Source organism: Oncorhynchus mykiss, chromosome 5 (assembly GCF_057628025.1).
Source record: "Oncorhynchus mykiss isolate SJ-2025 chromosome 5, ASM5762802v1, whole genome shotgun sequence".
Taxonomy (NCBI): Eukaryota; Metazoa; Chordata; class Actinopteri; order Salmoniformes; family Salmonidae; genus Oncorhynchus; species Oncorhynchus mykiss.
This window is the reverse complement of record NC_143026.1, coordinates 21,261,708-21,279,185: the sequence shown is the minus strand read 5'-3', so window position 1 is coordinate 21,279,185 and position 17,478 is coordinate 21,261,708. Positions and strand designations below refer to the sequence as shown.

Genomic DNA, 17,478 nt, shown 5'->3' with positions numbered 1-17,478 from the left:
ATTCTGAAAGGGTGAAAAGAGAATGGTTTGTTTTCAAGTGCTTCCCCAAAAAATTCTCGCAGCGACCATTTTCCTTTTTATGGGTGCTTGTAATCTGGTGCTTGTAAGAGGAAGAGAAAGAGAGCGAAAATGCTAGTCGTCTCCTAGTCTGACTGTACAGTAAAACATGTCTTTCTGGCAGGACCAGAAGTCTGATTGGGGAGAAAGCTAGGTTGTTGCAGTAGACAGGAGAAAACAAGGCCAACAGTCCAGCTGCAGGAAATAGACAGTCATGTAAAGGCAGGTTTTCCCAAAGTCTGTCCTGGCCCCCCCCCCCCCCCCCCCCGGCTGCACATTTTGATACCAGCTGATACCAAAACACCAAAACTTTAGGGTAAAGTGACTTGCTCAATGGCACATCGACAGATGTTTCTGGGATACGAACCAACATTGGTTACTGGATCAATGCTCTTAATCGCTAGGCTACCTGCCGCCCCTCAAGTGAAGTTGAAGCTGCTCATGAATAAAGATGAAAACCAATGTTGAGGTGATTTTCTTACTCTTGGGTTCGGCATGTACTGGAATCTTCCTCAGCCTCTCCTCCTCTTCCTCCTCCCACTTCTTCCTCAGCCGCTTCACTGTGATGCATGATGGGAAAACAAGATGTGACTAGGCATGTTTACACACGGTCATGGCTCTCCAGCTCACCAAGCATCAAATACTTCCACATGTGCTGCTGCTAGTAGAGGACTGAATATTACAGTCACTGCCATTCTGTTTTCCCTCCAATAAGTCTGCATATTCTTGTAAACATATGTTTCACTTTATCCAATGAAACTATACTGATTTGTAAGTATACAATTGAAACCTCTTCTCAAGCAGACAGCCTGCAGTCCTGCACACACTCAAAATAACCCCCAACACCCTCCTACCCTTTCTCCCTTCTTCCCTCTCTTTCTCCATTCCCCTTCTCCCCCGTCTATCTTACTGATGTCTACCGGCCCAGGGCCCCAACACATGGCAGTAGCTGTTTTGATAAACTCTCTTTCTATCCTTCTCCCGCCCAGTCCCCTCTCTCACACACAGCCACAGTCATTTTCTCCTTCCACTCCCTAACACTGACAATGTTGCAATCTACAGACTATAATGGTTCTTGTTGCATAAACAATCCGGTCATCTCTGTAAGTGAATTAACATATAAGGGGGCCCTAAAGGGACAGGGCTACAGGTTTCTCTCTGTCAGACAGATAAAAGAGATTCAGACCTTTTTCCTCCTTCTCCTTGCGAGCTTTCTCTGCCTCCTCCTTGAGTTGTTTAGCTGCCACTGTGGAGAGAGAGAGCAGAGGTTAGAGAGAGATTAAAGAGAGTTTAAGAGAGGTTAGACGGGGGTTAGAGAGGGGTGCTCTTACCAACACGATCACACAACGAATGCAGACAGTACAAGCTGATTGTACAGGTGATCATACATGACCAAACAATTGCAGGAAAGACAGACAGACAGACATAACGTGTAATGTACGTACAGTCTGCATAATCATACTCTTCGTACCAGGGCACTGTGGTTTCCTCTGAAAGAAAATTTGCATGCATGGTAAATACGTTGAATTATTAAAATGTGTCGTTTCGGGTACTGCCCAATTAATTTGTTATGTGATGGGCTATTTACCTGATACATACATGATGACCTCAGTGGTAGTCCTCTCTCTGTCCACTGTTAGAGATGGTAACAGAAATGTCTTAGAGGGCTGAACAACTACTGTACTGTACAGGAAAATCAATGTGTTTCCTCTCAACTTTCACAAACATTAGAAATGGCTTTGACAACATGAGTGTTTTGCTTTTGTTGTAATAGCTTATTGGTGACATATGATCATAATCTTTGCCAAGCTAAATTCATGCTTCAAATCAAAGAAGACTGGATTGAAAGTGATAGATCATTGAGTCATGTCAGACATACGCTTGGTGTCCCAGTAATCTTGACCATGCTCTGTCAGGGTCTTGGAGCCAGCAGAGAGAGGTGTGTGTCCTGAGGGTCTGCTGTCTACTGGGCAGAGACAACACATGGCTCAGTCGTCTCGCAAATTAATGAGATTATACTGTACCACTACATTTTATTTTTTAACTAGGCAAGTCAGATAATAACAAATTCTTATTTACAATGATGGCCAGGGAACAGTGGGTTAAGTGCCTTGTTCAGGTGCAGAAAGACAGGATTTTACTGTCGTTCTGGGATTCGATCAAGCAACCTTTCGGTTACTAGTCCAACGCTCTAACCACTAGGCTACCTGCCGCCCCTAAATGAACATGGCCTGCTTGTTTTCAAAGGTATGACATGAAAAAAAGCAACTCATAGGGAACAGATTAGAACAGAGATGTCCTAATATATATATACGTACGTCTATCCCAGCCCAGCTCAATCAGGAGTTTCTCCTCCTCCTCTTCCAGACTGGGTCTTCTGGTCACCGGCTTCACCCCCTCCTCCTTCCATGCTGTTGTCTTGGAGGCCTTGGTAGCTTTGGGCTTTGTGACCTTAGGTGCCTTGGTGGCTTTAGGTGCCTTGGTGGCTTTGAGCTTCTTGGGTGCCTTGGTGGCTTTGGGTTTTTTAGTGGGTTTCGGGGCTTTGGGCGCCTTGTTGGCTTTCTGCTTCTTGGCTTTGGCCTCCTTCTCTGCGGCTTTCTTTGCTCTGGCTGAAAAGAGAAATGGAGAGAGAGAGAGAGAGAGAGAGAGAGAGTGGGTGTAAGTGAGAAAGTGACCACCACAATTACTTCACCCCAGCCCCATCCAGAAAAATTGAGAAAGAGAACACAAGGTTGAAACAGAATATGGGACCACTAAATACAGCATGAAAGAGAGAGAGAAGTAGACAGCGGAAATCTCTCCACAGGTATCACTTTGCCCTCTCTTTCTCCCTCTCTTCTCCCCTATTTCCTGAAGGGCAGGTCTGATCACATTCCTCCTCTCGCACAGTGTTCAGTGGTTCAGTAATGACACATGGTCACTGCTTTGTTTTGGTTTCAGACCAAGCAGCCAGCCGGCCAAACCCGCTGTGTTGACGTCCCTGCTGTCGACATATGTCTAACTATTCCTGGTTGATTAGCTGTGGATAGTGCTTCATTTGGTATATGTTTGTAGAAAGGTTTAGTTTGTAATGAAAAGTATTAGTGATTGCGATCCTATATGTAATTACCCTCAGACTAGCAGACAGACACAGGACTGTATGAACAGTGAAGAGCTTGTTGTCTCCCAGTAGACTTAAGTAGACCAGCTCCTGCAGCTATGTTATGGTTCCATGATGACCTAGCTGTTTAAAATGTAAACGTCAACATCCTCACACGCACAGCCAGGCCAGCTAAACACACCACCCAGTAAAATGTCTGTTCTCTCTTGGTCTACTCACCTGTTCCACTAACATCCGATTGGTGGGTGAGGATGCCCCTCAAGTGCTGTCAATCAATGGGGTTATACTACAAAGTCAGTGAAAACTCAAGCTTAAAGAAGGGGGACGATCTTCTATGAAGATACATGGATGTCTGAATGTAAAAACAAGGAAGCTCCCAACGATCCCTGTGGCACCATGAATCATTACATTTTATCACAAGACAAATACATAAATCTTGTAATTTTGATTCATAATTTGATCTCCATGCAGCACAACCAAATAAAATATCTCTCAGTGGTCCCGGAATCTGCCAATTCAGCCTTTTTATGTTACCTACTTCTAACAGTCATGAATGGCTTTGGAAATAACTAGTAGGCTTATGGCTTTGGAAAGAACTAGAAGGCTTATGGCTTTGGAAATAACTAGTAGGCTTATGGCTTTGGAAAGAACTAGAAGGCTTATGGCTTTGGAAATAACTAGTAGGCTTATGGCTTTGGAAATAACTAGTAGGCTTATGGCTTTGGAAAGAACTAGTAGGCGTATGGCTTTGGAAAGAACTAGAAGGCTTATGGCTTTGGAAAGAACTAGTAGGCGTATGGCTTTGGAAAGAACTAGAAGGCTTATGGCTTTGGAAAGAACTAGAAGGCTTATGGCTTTGGAAAGAACTAGTAGGCTTATGGCTTTGGAAAGAACTAGTAGGCTTATGGCTTTGGAAAGAACTAGAAGGCTTATGGCTTTGGAAAGAACTAGAAGGCTTATGGCTTTGGAAATAACTAGTAGGCTTATGTCCTTTGGAAAGAACTAGAAGGCTTATGGCTTTGGAAAGAACTAGAAGGCTTATGGCTTTGTAAAGAACTAGAAGGCTTATGGCTTTGGAAAGAACTAGAAGGCTTAAGGCTTTGGAAAGAACTAGAAGGCTTATGGCTTTGGAAAGAACTAGAAGGCTTATGGCTTTGGAAAGAACTAGTAGGCTTATGGCTTTGGAAAGAACTAGAAGGCTTATGGCTTTGGAAAGAACTAGAAGGCTTATGGCTTTGGAAAGAACTAGAAGGCTTATGGCTTGGGAAAGAACTAGTAGGCTTATGGCTTTGCTCCATGCAGTGGAGAATGTAATACTGTGCATATACAACGTAAGTTTCATTGTTACAACTGGGCCCAGTCATACATTGTCTTTCCCATTTTCAGTATTTTGAACAAATTTATATTTTAATCTTCTTATAATCAAGGGTCTGGGTATGCAGGAAATCAACAAAAATCTTACATTTTTAAATAATATATTTAATCAGATTGCCAAATAATGCAATATTTTATCTAAACAGCATATTATATTACGGCTGGACTTAGTCCAGGTCATGAGACCTCTGTCACGTGTGCTCCCTCTCCGGCCTCTAGGTCACCAGGCTGCTCATTATGGCGCACACCTGTCACCATCGTTACGCGCACCTGCGTGTCGTCAGACTCACCTGGACTCCATCACTTCCCGGATTACCTTCCCTATATATGTCACTCCATTTGGTTCCTTTCCCAGGTGTCATTGTTTCTGTTTCATGTCTGAGTGCTGTTAGTGTTTCTTGTTTTGTATTATGTGTTGTTTATTTATTAAAACACTCACTCCCTGAACTTACTTCCCGACTCTCAGTGCATGTCATTACAGACTGAAGTTGGTTCTGCCAAGAAAACACTTTTAGACCTCTAAGTGCATATCACAGTAACACTCTCCCTCATCACTGAATTACTGTAGTGTTAGCCACACATACACACATACACCACGCAGTTACTGAAAACCCATAATCAGCCACACACCACACCGTTAATCACAACTCCATACAGCAGGGAGTCTTTCCACTTTTCCACTATGAAACAAACACGCACATACACCACGCAGTTACTGAAAACCCATAATCAGCCACACACCACACTGTTAATCACAACTCCATACAGCAGGGAGTCTTTCCACTTTTCCACTACGAAACAAACACACACATACACCACGCAGTTACTGAAAACCCATAATCAGCCACACACCACACCGTTAATCACAACTCCATACAGCAGGCAGACTTTCCACTTTTCCACTATGAAACAAACACGTAAAACGTTAGAACTTTTTATGAGCACAATTAAAGTAAATACTCTCAGTCTTCATGATGATTGGTTGATAATAAACTCTAGGGAGAAAACAAAGAGTCTAGACGTCAATGTTGATGTCAGATAGCTGCTAGCTGTGTGGTTTCTAAATGCAAAGCCAATGTTAGTTTTCCTATCTTTGGCCTCACTGCACAGAGGGAAATGGCGAGAGGATGGCGAGAGAGAGGGGGATGGGGAAGAGGGAGGTAGAGAGGACGGTAAGGAGAGAAGGGTTGTAAAAATATACATGAAAAGGGGAAGGGATGGAAAGAGAACCCAGTGAACCATCGCTTATCACCCTGTTCCTGTCATGAGTCAGACCAGATGTGTTTGCCATCTATACAAGCACCAAACTTAATAAGGATCTGCCCCTTTTTTCAATTTTTGCCTGAAATGACATACTCAAAATTAACTGCCTGTAGCTCAGGCCCTCAAGCAAGGATATGCATATTATTGGTACCATTTGAAAGAAAACACGTTGAAGTCTGTGGAAATGTGAAAGGAATGTAGGAGAATATAACACATTAGATCTGGTAAATTATAATACAAAGAAAATACCAACCGTTCTTTTGTATTTTTTTTGTATTGTCATCTTTGAAATGCAAGAGAAAGCCATAATGTATTATTCCAGCCAAGGTGCAATATAAATTTTGGCCACTAGATGGCAGCAGTATATGTGCAAAGTTTTAGACTGATCCAATGAACCATTGCATTTCTGTTCAAAATGTTGTTTCAAGACTGCCCAAATGTGCCTAATTTGTATATTAATAACTTTTTATGTTCAAAATTGTGCACTCTCCTCAAACAATGGCATGGTATTATTTCACTGTAATAGCTACTGTAAATTGGACAGTGCAGTTAGATTAACAAGAATTTAAGCTTTCTGCCAATATCAGATATGTCTATGTCCTGGGAAATGTTCTTGTTTTTTACAACCTCATGCTAATCGCATTAACCTACGTTAGCTCAACATTCCCGTGGAAGGGACACTAATCCCGATGAAGTTCACATACACACACACACACTACTGAACTGGAATGTTTCCTGTTTCCTGTGAGTAATTGTGAGTCATTTTACAGTGAGATGCTTAAGGAGTAACTGACTCAGGCGTGTTTTACAAGACAATTCTACATGTCGGAACTGTAGAGAAAAGTTTTCTTAAAAATATTTCAGAAAGTTCTGCTTCTCAGTTACTCTCCCTCTCAGGCCAGATAGAATCAGGCAGAGAGGTTTCAGAGAGGAACCCACAAAATATGGCACTGTACCGTATGGCTGCCATTTTGTGAGCTCCAACGTTGGGTTGGAGCTCACAAAATTGTTGAAAATGTAACTTGTTGAAAATGTTGATTTTCTTCTATTTTTTATTATATTATTTTCACAAAATGTATCCACTATCATTTCTTATAACCGACAAGAACTTCTGAACATCAGATCGGCATATTTACTTGCCTTAATTCCAGCTTCAACTTCAACTCATATGCTCTGGGCTCTTTCTGTAATTCTGACCCAATTTTCGGGGGTATCCAAAACGAAACACTGGCATTACACAGGTAAGAGAGGGGGAGCCTGGCAAGATTAAGGCGAAGGGAAAACAGGCCACCTGTTCATTCCATTCTATTGGCCAATGTACGGTCACAGTTGGATGACCTTTGATCGCGGATTTGCTACTGACGGGACTCTCGTAACTGCAATATTCTCTGCTTTTCTGAAACATGGCTTTCGTACAACATGGCTACCCAACTCAACGGATTCTCCGTTCCCTGAGCGGACTGGACAGTGGAGTCAGAGATGGGGAGGGGTTTGCCTTTTCATCAACAACAAAATGGTGACTGACTCGAGCGCAGTGGAAGTCTCGACCCATTGTTCACCATCTTGGAATACCTGATGGTCAAATGCCGACCCTTCTACCTCCCGAGGGAGTTTTCAGCTGTTATCGTGACTGTTGTGTACATTACACCACAGGCCAGAAAATATAAAAAGCTGAACCTTAACGAACGGTACGAGGCTATAAACAAACAGGAAAACTTGGACCCAAAGGCTGCTTTTATTGTTGCCAGTGATTTTAATACCTCGTCATTGACACATGATGCCAAATCTCTTTCACCACTAGCGTTGATAAAGTCCTAGACCACTGTTACTCTACCCACAAGCAAGTATACAAGGCCCTCCCTCGTCTCCCATTCAGCAAATCAGATCATGACTCAGTACTCCTGGTTCCTGTTTACAGGCAGAAGCTCAAACAGGAAGTACCCTTGACTTGCTTTGTTGAGAAATGATCATCAGAATCAGAGATTATGCTACAGGACTGCTTTGCTGGCGCTGATTGAAATATGTTCCAAATCTCCGGCAATGACATCGACGAGCTAACCACCTTCGTCACTGGCTTCATTGTCACAGTGAAGAGTCACTGCTTTCCCAATCAAAAGCCTTGGATTAACACTGAAGTTGGCGCTAAGCTAAAGGACAGTGCTACAACACACAGGGCTATCGCGGACAACCCTGAGCCTACGGCTGAGGACAGAATAAGTACAAGAAGCCCTGGTATGACTTCCGCAGAGTAATCAAATGAGCAAAAGGATATTGGAATAAGGTTGAATCATATTACAAAGACTGCGACTCCTGCCGCATGTGGCAAGGGCAGCAGTCCATTACAAATTACAAAGGAAGACCCAGCCGGGATCTGCCCAACAATGCTTCTCTACCAGACAAAAACAATGCATTTTATGCACGCTTCGACAATAACAACACCATACTGTGCTTGAGGGCTGCAACCGACCCAGAGGACTGGGTGATCTCGCTCTCCGAGAGGTTTTTAATCAGGTCAACACTCGCAAGGCCTTGGGGCCGGATGGTATTCGAGGACAGTTCTTAGAGTATGCGCAGAACAGCTGGCAGGCATATTCTGTAGTCTGTAATCCCCACACGTCTTAAACTGATCATCATCAATTCTGTTCCCAAGAACTCTAAGGGTTCATGCCACAATGACTACCGCCTTGTAGTACTCACATCTGCAATCATGAAGTGCTTTGAAAGGCTGGTTATGGCACATATCAACTCCATCATCCCAGACACCCTAGATCCACTCCAATTTGCACACCGCACAAACAAATCTATAGATGACACAATCTCAATTGCACTCCACACGGCCCTTATCCACCTAGATAAGAGGACTCCTATGTGAGAATGCTGTTCATTGACTACAGCTCACCATTGTTCCCTCTAAACTTGTCACCAAACCTAGGACCCTGGGACTGAACATCTCCCTCTGCAAACTGGATCCTGGACTTCCTGATAGGCCGCCCCCAGGAAGTGAGGTTAGGCAACATCATCTCCGCCACGCTGACCCCCAACAAGGGGGCCCCACAGGGGTCTGTGCTTAGTCCCCCCCCTGTTCTCCCTGTTAATCCACGACTGTGTGGCCATGCACGACACCATCATAAAGTTTGGTGATGACACGGCGGTGGTAGGCCTGATTACCGGCAATGATGAAACCAACTACAAATCAAATTAAATTGCCACATGTGCCGAATACAACAGGTGCTTAGTTACAAGCCCTTAACCAACAATGCAGATCAATAAATATAATTAATAAAATATTTACTAAATAAAATTCTAAAATAAAAAAGTAACACAATAAAATTACGAGGCTACAGTATATACAGGGGGTACCAGCACCAAGTCAATGTGCGGGGGTACAGATTTGTCAAGATAATTTGTACATGTCGATAGTGGTAAAGTGACTATGCATAGATAATAAACAGTGAGTAGCAGCAGCGGGATCAATGTAAATAGTCCGGGTGTCTATTTGAAAAATTGTTCAGCAGTCTTATGGCTTAGGGGTAGAAGCTGTTAAGGAGCCTTTTGGTCCTAGACTTGGCACTCCGGTACCGCTTACCGTGTGGTAGCAGAGAGAAAATTCCATGATTTGGGTGACTGGAGTCTTTGACAATTATTGGGGCTTTCCTCTGACATCGCCTAGTATATAGGTGTGGCAGGAAGCTTGGCCCCAGGGATGTACTTGGCCGTGTGCACTACCCTCTGTAGCGCCTTACGGTCAGATGCCGAGCAGCTCCCATACCAGGCAGTGATGCAATCGTTCAGGATGGTCTTGATGGTGCAGCTGTAGAACTTTTTGAGGATCTGGAGATCCATGCAAAATCTTTTCAGTCTCCTGAGGCGTAAAATGTGCTGTCATGCCATAATCACGACTGTCTTGGTGTATTTGGTCCATGATAGTTTGTTGGTGATGTGGACACCAAGGAACTTGAAACACTCTACCCACTCCAATACAGCCAAGTGGAGTGCGATTGAGATTGTGTCATCTGTGGATTTTGTAGGTGTGGTATGTGAATTGGAGTGGGTCTAAGGTTTCCGGGATGATGGCGTTCATGTGAGCCTTGACCAGCCTTTCAAAGCACTTCTTGGCTACCGACGTGAGTGCTACGGGGAGGTAATCGTTTAGAAAGGTTACCTTCGCTTTCTTGGGCACAGGGACAATGGTGATCTGCTTGAAACATGTAGGTATTACGACTCAGTCAGGGAGAAGTTGAAAATGTCAGTGAAGACACTTGCCAGTTGGTCTGTGCATGCTTTGAGTACACGTCCTGGTAATCCGTCTGGCCCGCGGCGTTGTGAATGTTGACCTGTTTAAATCTCTTGCCAACATCGCTACAGAGAGCGTGATCACACAGTCATCCAGAACAGCTGATGCTCTCATGCGTGCTTCAGTGTTGCTTGCCTCAAAGTGAGCATAAAAGGCATTTAGCTTCTGGTAGCCTCACGTCACTGGGCAGCTCACGGCTGGGCTTTTCTTTGCAGTCCATGATAGTTTTCAATCCCTGCCACATCCAACGAGAGTCAAAGCTGGTGTAGTAGGATTCAATCTTAGTCCTGTATTGACGCTTTGCCTGTTTGATGGTTCGTCTGAGGCCGCAGCAAGATTTAATATATTTTTTTACCCCCTTTTCTCCCCAATTTTGTGGTGTCCAATTGTTAGTAGTTACTATCTTGTCTCATCGCTACAACTCCTGCGTCCTCCGGAAACACAACCCAACCAAGCCGCACTGCTTCTTAACACAGCGACCATCCAACCCGGAAGCCAGCCGCACCAATGTGTCGGAGGAAACACTGTGCACCTGGCGACCTGGTTAGCGTGCACTGCGCCCGGCCCGCCACAGGTGTCGCTAGTGCGTGATGAGACAAGGATATCCCTACCGGCCAAACCCTCCCTAACCTACTCTACCTCAGGCGAGCAATACCTCAATACTTTTTTAATGTTAGACATCACGCACCAGCTGTTATTGACAAATAGACACACTCCCCCGCCCCTTATCTTACCAGACGTAGCTGCTCTGTTCTGCCGATGCACGGAAAACCCAGCCAGCTCTATTTATACATGTCGTCGTTTAGCCACGACTCTGTGAAACATAAGATATTACAGTTTTTTATGTCTTAATTGTAGATCATCCAGTATATTTTCCAATGATTGCACGTTGGCCAATAGTAAGGATGGTAGTGGTATAAGGGCACAAGGCGAGACCCAAATGCACACACAGGAGGCAGCTGTTTGAGCTCCAATATTTATTATAGCAAAAGGGGTAGGCAAAAGGCAGGTTGGGTACATGCGAGAGTTCATAAACCAGGTCAGAGTCCAAACGATACAAGACGATAGGCAGGCTCGAGGTCAGGGCAGGCAGAGTGGTCAGGCAGGACGGGCTCAGAGTCAGGACAAGCAAGGGTCAAAACCAGGAGGGTGAGAAAAGAGAGAGAAAAAAAGCAGGAGCTGAGACACAAAAACGCTGGTTGACTTGACAAACAAGACGAACTGGCACAGAGAGACAGGAAACACAGGGATAAATACACCAGGGATAATAAGCGACACTGGTGAGTCTCTGATCCACCTCTACGCAGACGACACCATTCTGTATACTTCTGGCCCTTCTTTGGACACTGTGTTAACAAACCTCCAGGTAAGCTTCAATGCCATACAACTCTCCTTCCGTGACCTCCAATTGCTCTTAAATACAAGTAAAACTAAATGCATGCTCTTCAACTGATCGCTGCCTGCACCTGCCCGCTTGTCCAACATCACTACTCTGGACGGCTCTGACTTAGAATACGTGGACAACTACAAATACCTAGGTGTCTGGTTAGACTGTAAACTCTCCTTCCAGACCCACATCAAACATCTCCAATCCAATCCTTTTTCGCAACAAAGCATCCTTCACTCATGCTGCCAAACATACCCTTGTAAAACTGACCATCCTACCAATCCTCGACTTCGGCGATGTCATTTACAAAATAGCCTCCAATACCCTACTCAACAAATTGGATGCAGTCTATCACAGTGCAATCCGTTTTGTCACCAAAGCCCCATATACTACCCACCATTGCTACCTGTACGCTCTCGTTGGCTGGCCCTCGCTTCATACTCGTCGCCAAACCCATTGGCTCCATGTCATCTACAAGACCCTGCTAGGTAAAGTCCACCCTTATTTCAGCTCACTGGTCACCATAGCATCACTCACCTGTAGCACGCGCTCCAGCAGGTATATCTCTCTGGTCACCCCCAAAACCAATTATTTCTTTGGCCGCCTCTCCTTCCAGTTCTCTGCTGCCAATGACTGGAACGAACTACAAAAATCTCTGAAACTGGAAACACTTATCTCCCTCACTAGCTTTAAGCACCAACTGTCAGAGCAGCTCACAGATTACTGCACCTGTACATAGCCCACCTATAATTTAGCCCAAACAACTACCTCTTTCCCTACTGTATTTATTTTATTTATTTATTTATTTTGCTCCCCATTATTTGTATTTCTACTTTGCACATTCTTCCACTGCAAACCTACCATTCCAGTGTTTTACTTGCTATATTGTATTTACTTTGCCACCATGGCCTTTTTTTGCCTTTACCTCCCTTATCTCACCTCATTTGCTCACATCGTATATAGACTTGTTTATACTGTATTATTGACTGTATGTTTGTTTTACTCCATGTGTAACTCTGTGTCGTTGTATGTGTCGAACTGCTTTGCTTTGTCACGGCCGTCCTCCTCTTCATCTGAAGAGGAGAGGCGAGATGGATCTGAGGACCAATACGCGGCGTGGTAAGTGTCCATGGTCAATCTTTAATAAAGAAAGTAGTGAACACTGAAAACTATACAAAACCAGTAAACAAAATAACAACCGGGAAGCTAATCATATGGACTGTGCTGAAACAAGCCATCAACATAGACAATCACCCACAAACAAACAGTGCAACCCAGGCTACCTAAGTATGATTCTCAATCAGAGACAACTAATGACACCTGCCTCTGATTGAGAACCATACTAGGCCGAAAACATAGAAATGCCCCAAAACATAGAAAAACAAACATAGACTGCCCACCCAACTCACGCCCTGACCATACTAAATAAATACAAAACAACGGAAATAAAGGTCAGAACGTGACATGCTTTATCTTGGCCAGGTCGCAATTGTAAATGAGAACTTGTTCTCAACTTGCCTACCTGGTTAAATAAAGGTGAAATAAATAAAACAATTAAAATGAGATGAGTAATGTAAAATATGCAAACATTATTAAAGTGACTAGTGTTCCATTAATAAAGTGACCAGTCATTTCAAGTCTATCTAGGGCAGCAGCCTCTAAGGTTCTAGTGATGGCTATTTAACAGTCAGATGGCCTTGAGATAGAAGCTGTTTTTAAGTTTCTCGGTCCCAGCTTTGATGCGCCTGTACTGACCTCGCCTTCTGGATGATAGCGGTGAACAGGTAGTGGCTCGGATAGTGGTTGTCCTTGATGATCTTTTTGGCCTTCCTGTGACATTGGGTGCTGTAGGTGTCCTGGAGGGCAGGTAGTTTGCCCCCAGTGATGCTTTGGGCAGACTGCACCACCCTCTGGAAAGCCCTGCGGATGCAGGCAGTGCAGTTGCTGTACCAGACGGTGATATAGCCCGACAGGATGCTCTCAATTGTGCATCTGTAAAACTTTGTGAGGGTTTTAGGTGCCAAACCAAATATATTCTGGGTCCTGAGGTTGCGCCTTCTTCACCACACACTGTCTGTATGGGTGGATAATTTCAGTTTGTCAGTGATGTGTACGCCGAGGAACTTTAAGCTTTCCACCTTCTCCACTGCGGTCCCGTCGATGTGGATAGGGGGTTGCTCCCTCTGCTGTTTCCTGAAGTCCACAATCAGCTCCTTTGTTTTGTTGATTGAGAGGTTATTTTCCTGGCACAACACTCCCAGGGCCCTCACCTCTTCCCTGTAGGCTGTCTCGTCATTGTTGGTAATCCGTAGCAGCAACATTATGTAGCAGCAACATTATGTACAAAATAAGTTACAAACAATGAAGAAAAATATTAATAATTGCACAGTTGGTTTTGAGCCCGTAAAGCGCCAGTCATCCCCTCTGGCGCCATTACTACAGGGAGGAGGTCAGTGACCTGGCAGTGTGGTGCCGGGTCCACATCTTCTCCCTCAACGTCAGTAAGACCAAGGAGCTGATCGTGAAATATAGGAAACGGGGGGCGAGTACGCCCCCCATCCAAAATGACAGGGCTGCAGTTGAGGGGGTTGAGAGCGTCAAGTTCCTCGGTGTCCTAATCACTAAGGACTTAAAATGGTTTCTTCACCCTCAGGAGGTTAAAAAGGTTTGGCATGGGCCCTCAAATCCTCAAAACGTTATACAGCTGCACTCACTATTGTGAGCATCTTGACTGGCTGCATCACTGCTTGTTATGCAACAGCACTGCCCTCAGTACATCACTGGGGCTGAGCTCCCTGCCATTCAGGACCTCTATATCAGGCTGTGTGAAAGGAAGGCCCGGAAAATCGTTAAATGCTCTAGCCACACCAACAGGTTCCCGAACAGCTTCTATCCCTAAGTCATAACAGCTAACAAAATGGCTAATCAAACTATCTGATTTGACCCTTGTATTTTATATGTGGCACTGTCTCTATGCACACTCACAGGACTCTACACACTCACGCATACTGACACTCCAACACACACATAACATGCAGACATATTTATTCTGAATCTACACCCACGCACACACACGCATTATATAAACTTCTGCTACTCTGTCCATCATATATCTTGATGCCTAGTCACCTTACCCCTATTCATATCTACCTCTATTCCTCCAGTATCCATGCACATTGTAAATATGGTACTGGAATTGACCCTGTATATAGCTTCTTACTTTCTTGTTTTCTTCTTATTTCTTATTTTTATTTATTGTGTGTTTTTTTCTCATTTATGTGATTTTTAGTACTTAATTGACATTGATTACTGCATTGTTGGGTTTAGAGTTTGCAAGAAAGGCATTTCACTGTACATGTGCACGTGACATTAAAACTTGCAACTTGAACACAGCCGTGTGTCTGTACTGATGTAGGATCTTCATTTGAGCCAGTTTGCTACAGAAAGGAAATAAACCTGCAGCAACAGGACATGTGAATTATTATGTGGATTATAATTAATGGACATCTTTGTAGGGGTTGATACAGTTTTTGTTAGGGCAACTCTAGTCTGAAATGTAAATGCGGAAACAACAAACTTTAGAAAACTTTTAAAAACTCAAGTACACTGCAAGTTTGTATTTCCTGCTGTGCAGGACATTTCTCGTCAACAAAAGAGTGATCAAATTAAGATCCGTCTGTAGCTCATCAGTGTGTGACACATGCAGCTGTGAGCTCTACTAGACCATGTTCATCTCTGTCAATACCTCAAGGTCAAGGTCTCCACGCATGTTAGTGAACATGCTCTAACAAGGGAAAACTGGGCCAAGTGTTTGGTAAGTTTGTCCCCAAGAGGTTGTAACAGGGATGGCTAGTTGATGGACCTCCATGAATATACAATCAAGGAGAGAATGAGGACAAGAAAAGGATAAAGGACAAAGAAGAAGAAGAAGAAGAAGAGGAGAACAAGAACTAAAGGAGTCACCTCTTACCTGCCTCCACCTCCTCTATGGATTTCTTCTTCTTTGGTTTGATCTCCTCCACCTCCGTACCAGGGTCATCCATCATAACGTCCTCTCTCTCTTCCTCCCACTCTCTCCCATGTTCCACAGGTCCAGCCTGTCTCACCTGTGTCCTGACACCTGTGGTGTCCTGTCCCTCTACACCTCCATCCCAGCCTAGAACACAGCAACAGAGGGCCAGAGACACCGACAAACCCAACAATGCCCCCCTCATCGTCTTACTACACTCAGAAGCAGGACCGGACTAAATCAGCCTACAGCTTAAACCAGACTTGAACCAGATTTACCAAGACCAGCACTGGCAGTGGAACCTGACCCCAGCTCTAGGAAGGCAAGAGAAGCTTCCTCAGCCCAACTCCTGTTTCAGTGAAGCATAAAAGGCCCCAGGCCACCCACAGTCTCTCACACAGACCAGTCAGAACCGTCAGCTAACAGATGACTTGCATTTGCTAGACGAGCAACAACACAGAACATCCAACAACAGTCCTCAGGTGTAGAAGAAGTCTCAGTTGGAGTCAGTCTGTCTTGTAGAGTCTCTGAGAGCTTGAAGAGATGAGTTCTGGTTGGTTCCTTCCAGTAGCCATGGAGTCTGAAAAAAATGTGCATAAAACTTTGGTGTGTAAAATGCTTTGGTTTGTAGAAAGCTGCGGTGAAAGGTTTGGTGTGCAGATGTGTACAGAGCGCAGGCCTGTTTGGTGGTGGAGCAGGAAAGAGCTGTGGGCTCAGGGTTTTAAAGCAGTCTCCTGGCAGAGAACGAAGAAAGGAAACACAGACGCATGCAGGAGTCTGGAGTCTCAGCAGCAGTAACACAGCACACCTCCTGGCTCCCGTCTTTCCTCACCCTCTCACTCCTCCGCAGGCACCCCTTCTCCCTCTCTCCACTCAACATAGGGGAGGGGGTCTTCCACATGTCACGTTGCAGGGGAGAGGGGACAGAGAGAGAGAGGGAGAGAGAGAGAGAGAGAGAGCGAGAGAGAGAGAGAGAGAGAGAGAGAGAGAGAGAGAATAATTTAGAAAAACATTTAAATGCAGAAGTTGACAATAATTAATTTCCAGAGTAAGTACTATACTCTTGCAACAAAAAGACAAATGTGAGTCAGTCTACTGAATCCACCCAGGACCCATTTTTCAACGAGTTCAGAAAAAAAGGAAAACATTTTATTGGAGAGGAAAACTCATTCCATGTTTAAGAATGTGCCCAAATCGTGTGGTTGGGAATAAGTGTTTTAGCACACCTGGTAAACACACACACACACACACACATGCACACTCCCACACACACACTGACCCAAACAACCCAGCTCAGCTCCACATGCCTCCAGGTCATACAGAGATGTCAGGACCTGTCCCTGTCTCCTACTCTGCTCTCAAGTGGAAAACAGAAGATAAAGAGAGAAAAATAGAGATAAGAGTGTGAAAGAAGGGTGTGAACTGGAAGTGAATTTGCTAAAAAAAATATGACTTTACACTGGTTACCAATGGTGGGTCGGGACCTAGTGGTGGGTTGCATCTGATTCCTTGTGAGGTCTTTGCTTAAGACTGGGTTCAGGCTAGAAACATTGAATGAGAATGGCCCCAGAGGTTTAAGGTTTATCTGTGATAAAATATGACAATAAACAGTAATAACATATTAATGTGTTCATTGCTATTCATTCCTCAGAGACTTTATCTTCTAGTTAACAGATTAAGTATGCCCCCTACAGTAATCACACCGACAACTCATGCTGGAGACTACTGAGTCTGGTGGCCACTAAGTTCCAGAGTTATTTCTCCTATGATATTGTAGTTATGACAGTCAGATGTGCTGTGATATCTAAGCATTCTACTTCTACACCAGATGTGCTGGGATATCTACTTTCTTTATTTCTAGTCTGGAGCACTGAGTCAGCCTGCAGTGTTAGCAGGAGGGTCATCTTGACTTCATCAAGGCCATGCATCAATGAACACACATCTGATCTGATGTACAAACAGAAGATAGAAAGCTGCTATTCATAGATCATCAA

General features: G+C 44.2%; 1 protein-coding gene across 4 annotated transcripts in view; it reads right to left on the bottom strand.

The window, feature by feature from the left end:
* The window catches only part of LOC110522818 (inactive carboxypeptidase-like protein X2), a 30,492-nt gene extending 14,144 nt beyond the window's left edge, over window positions 1-16,348 (bottom strand). Inside the window, exons 1-7 of one of the 4 annotated variants that reach the window (XM_036977024.2) lie at window positions 15,446-16,280; window positions 2,376-2,666; window positions 1,937-2,020; window positions 1,646-1,690; window positions 1,503-1,547; window positions 1,244-1,303; window positions 540-617 (exon numbers count right to left, since the gene is read on the bottom strand). In XM_036977024.2, the coding sequence (XP_036832919.2) occupies window positions 540-617; window positions 1,244-1,303; window positions 1,503-1,547; window positions 1,646-1,690; window positions 1,937-2,020; window positions 2,376-2,666; window positions 15,446-15,689 (847 nt within the window). In that variant the 5' untranslated portion in view covers window positions 15,690-16,280. Of the gene's footprint in view, window positions 1-539; window positions 618-1,243; window positions 1,304-1,502; window positions 1,548-1,645; window positions 1,691-1,936; window positions 2,024-2,375; window positions 2,667-15,445 lie in introns of all 4 variants that reach the window. The other 3 variants (XM_090234148.1, XM_090234150.1, XM_090234149.1) reach the window with 3 other exon arrangements.
* Window positions 16,349-17,478: the final 1,130 nt, after the last annotated feature.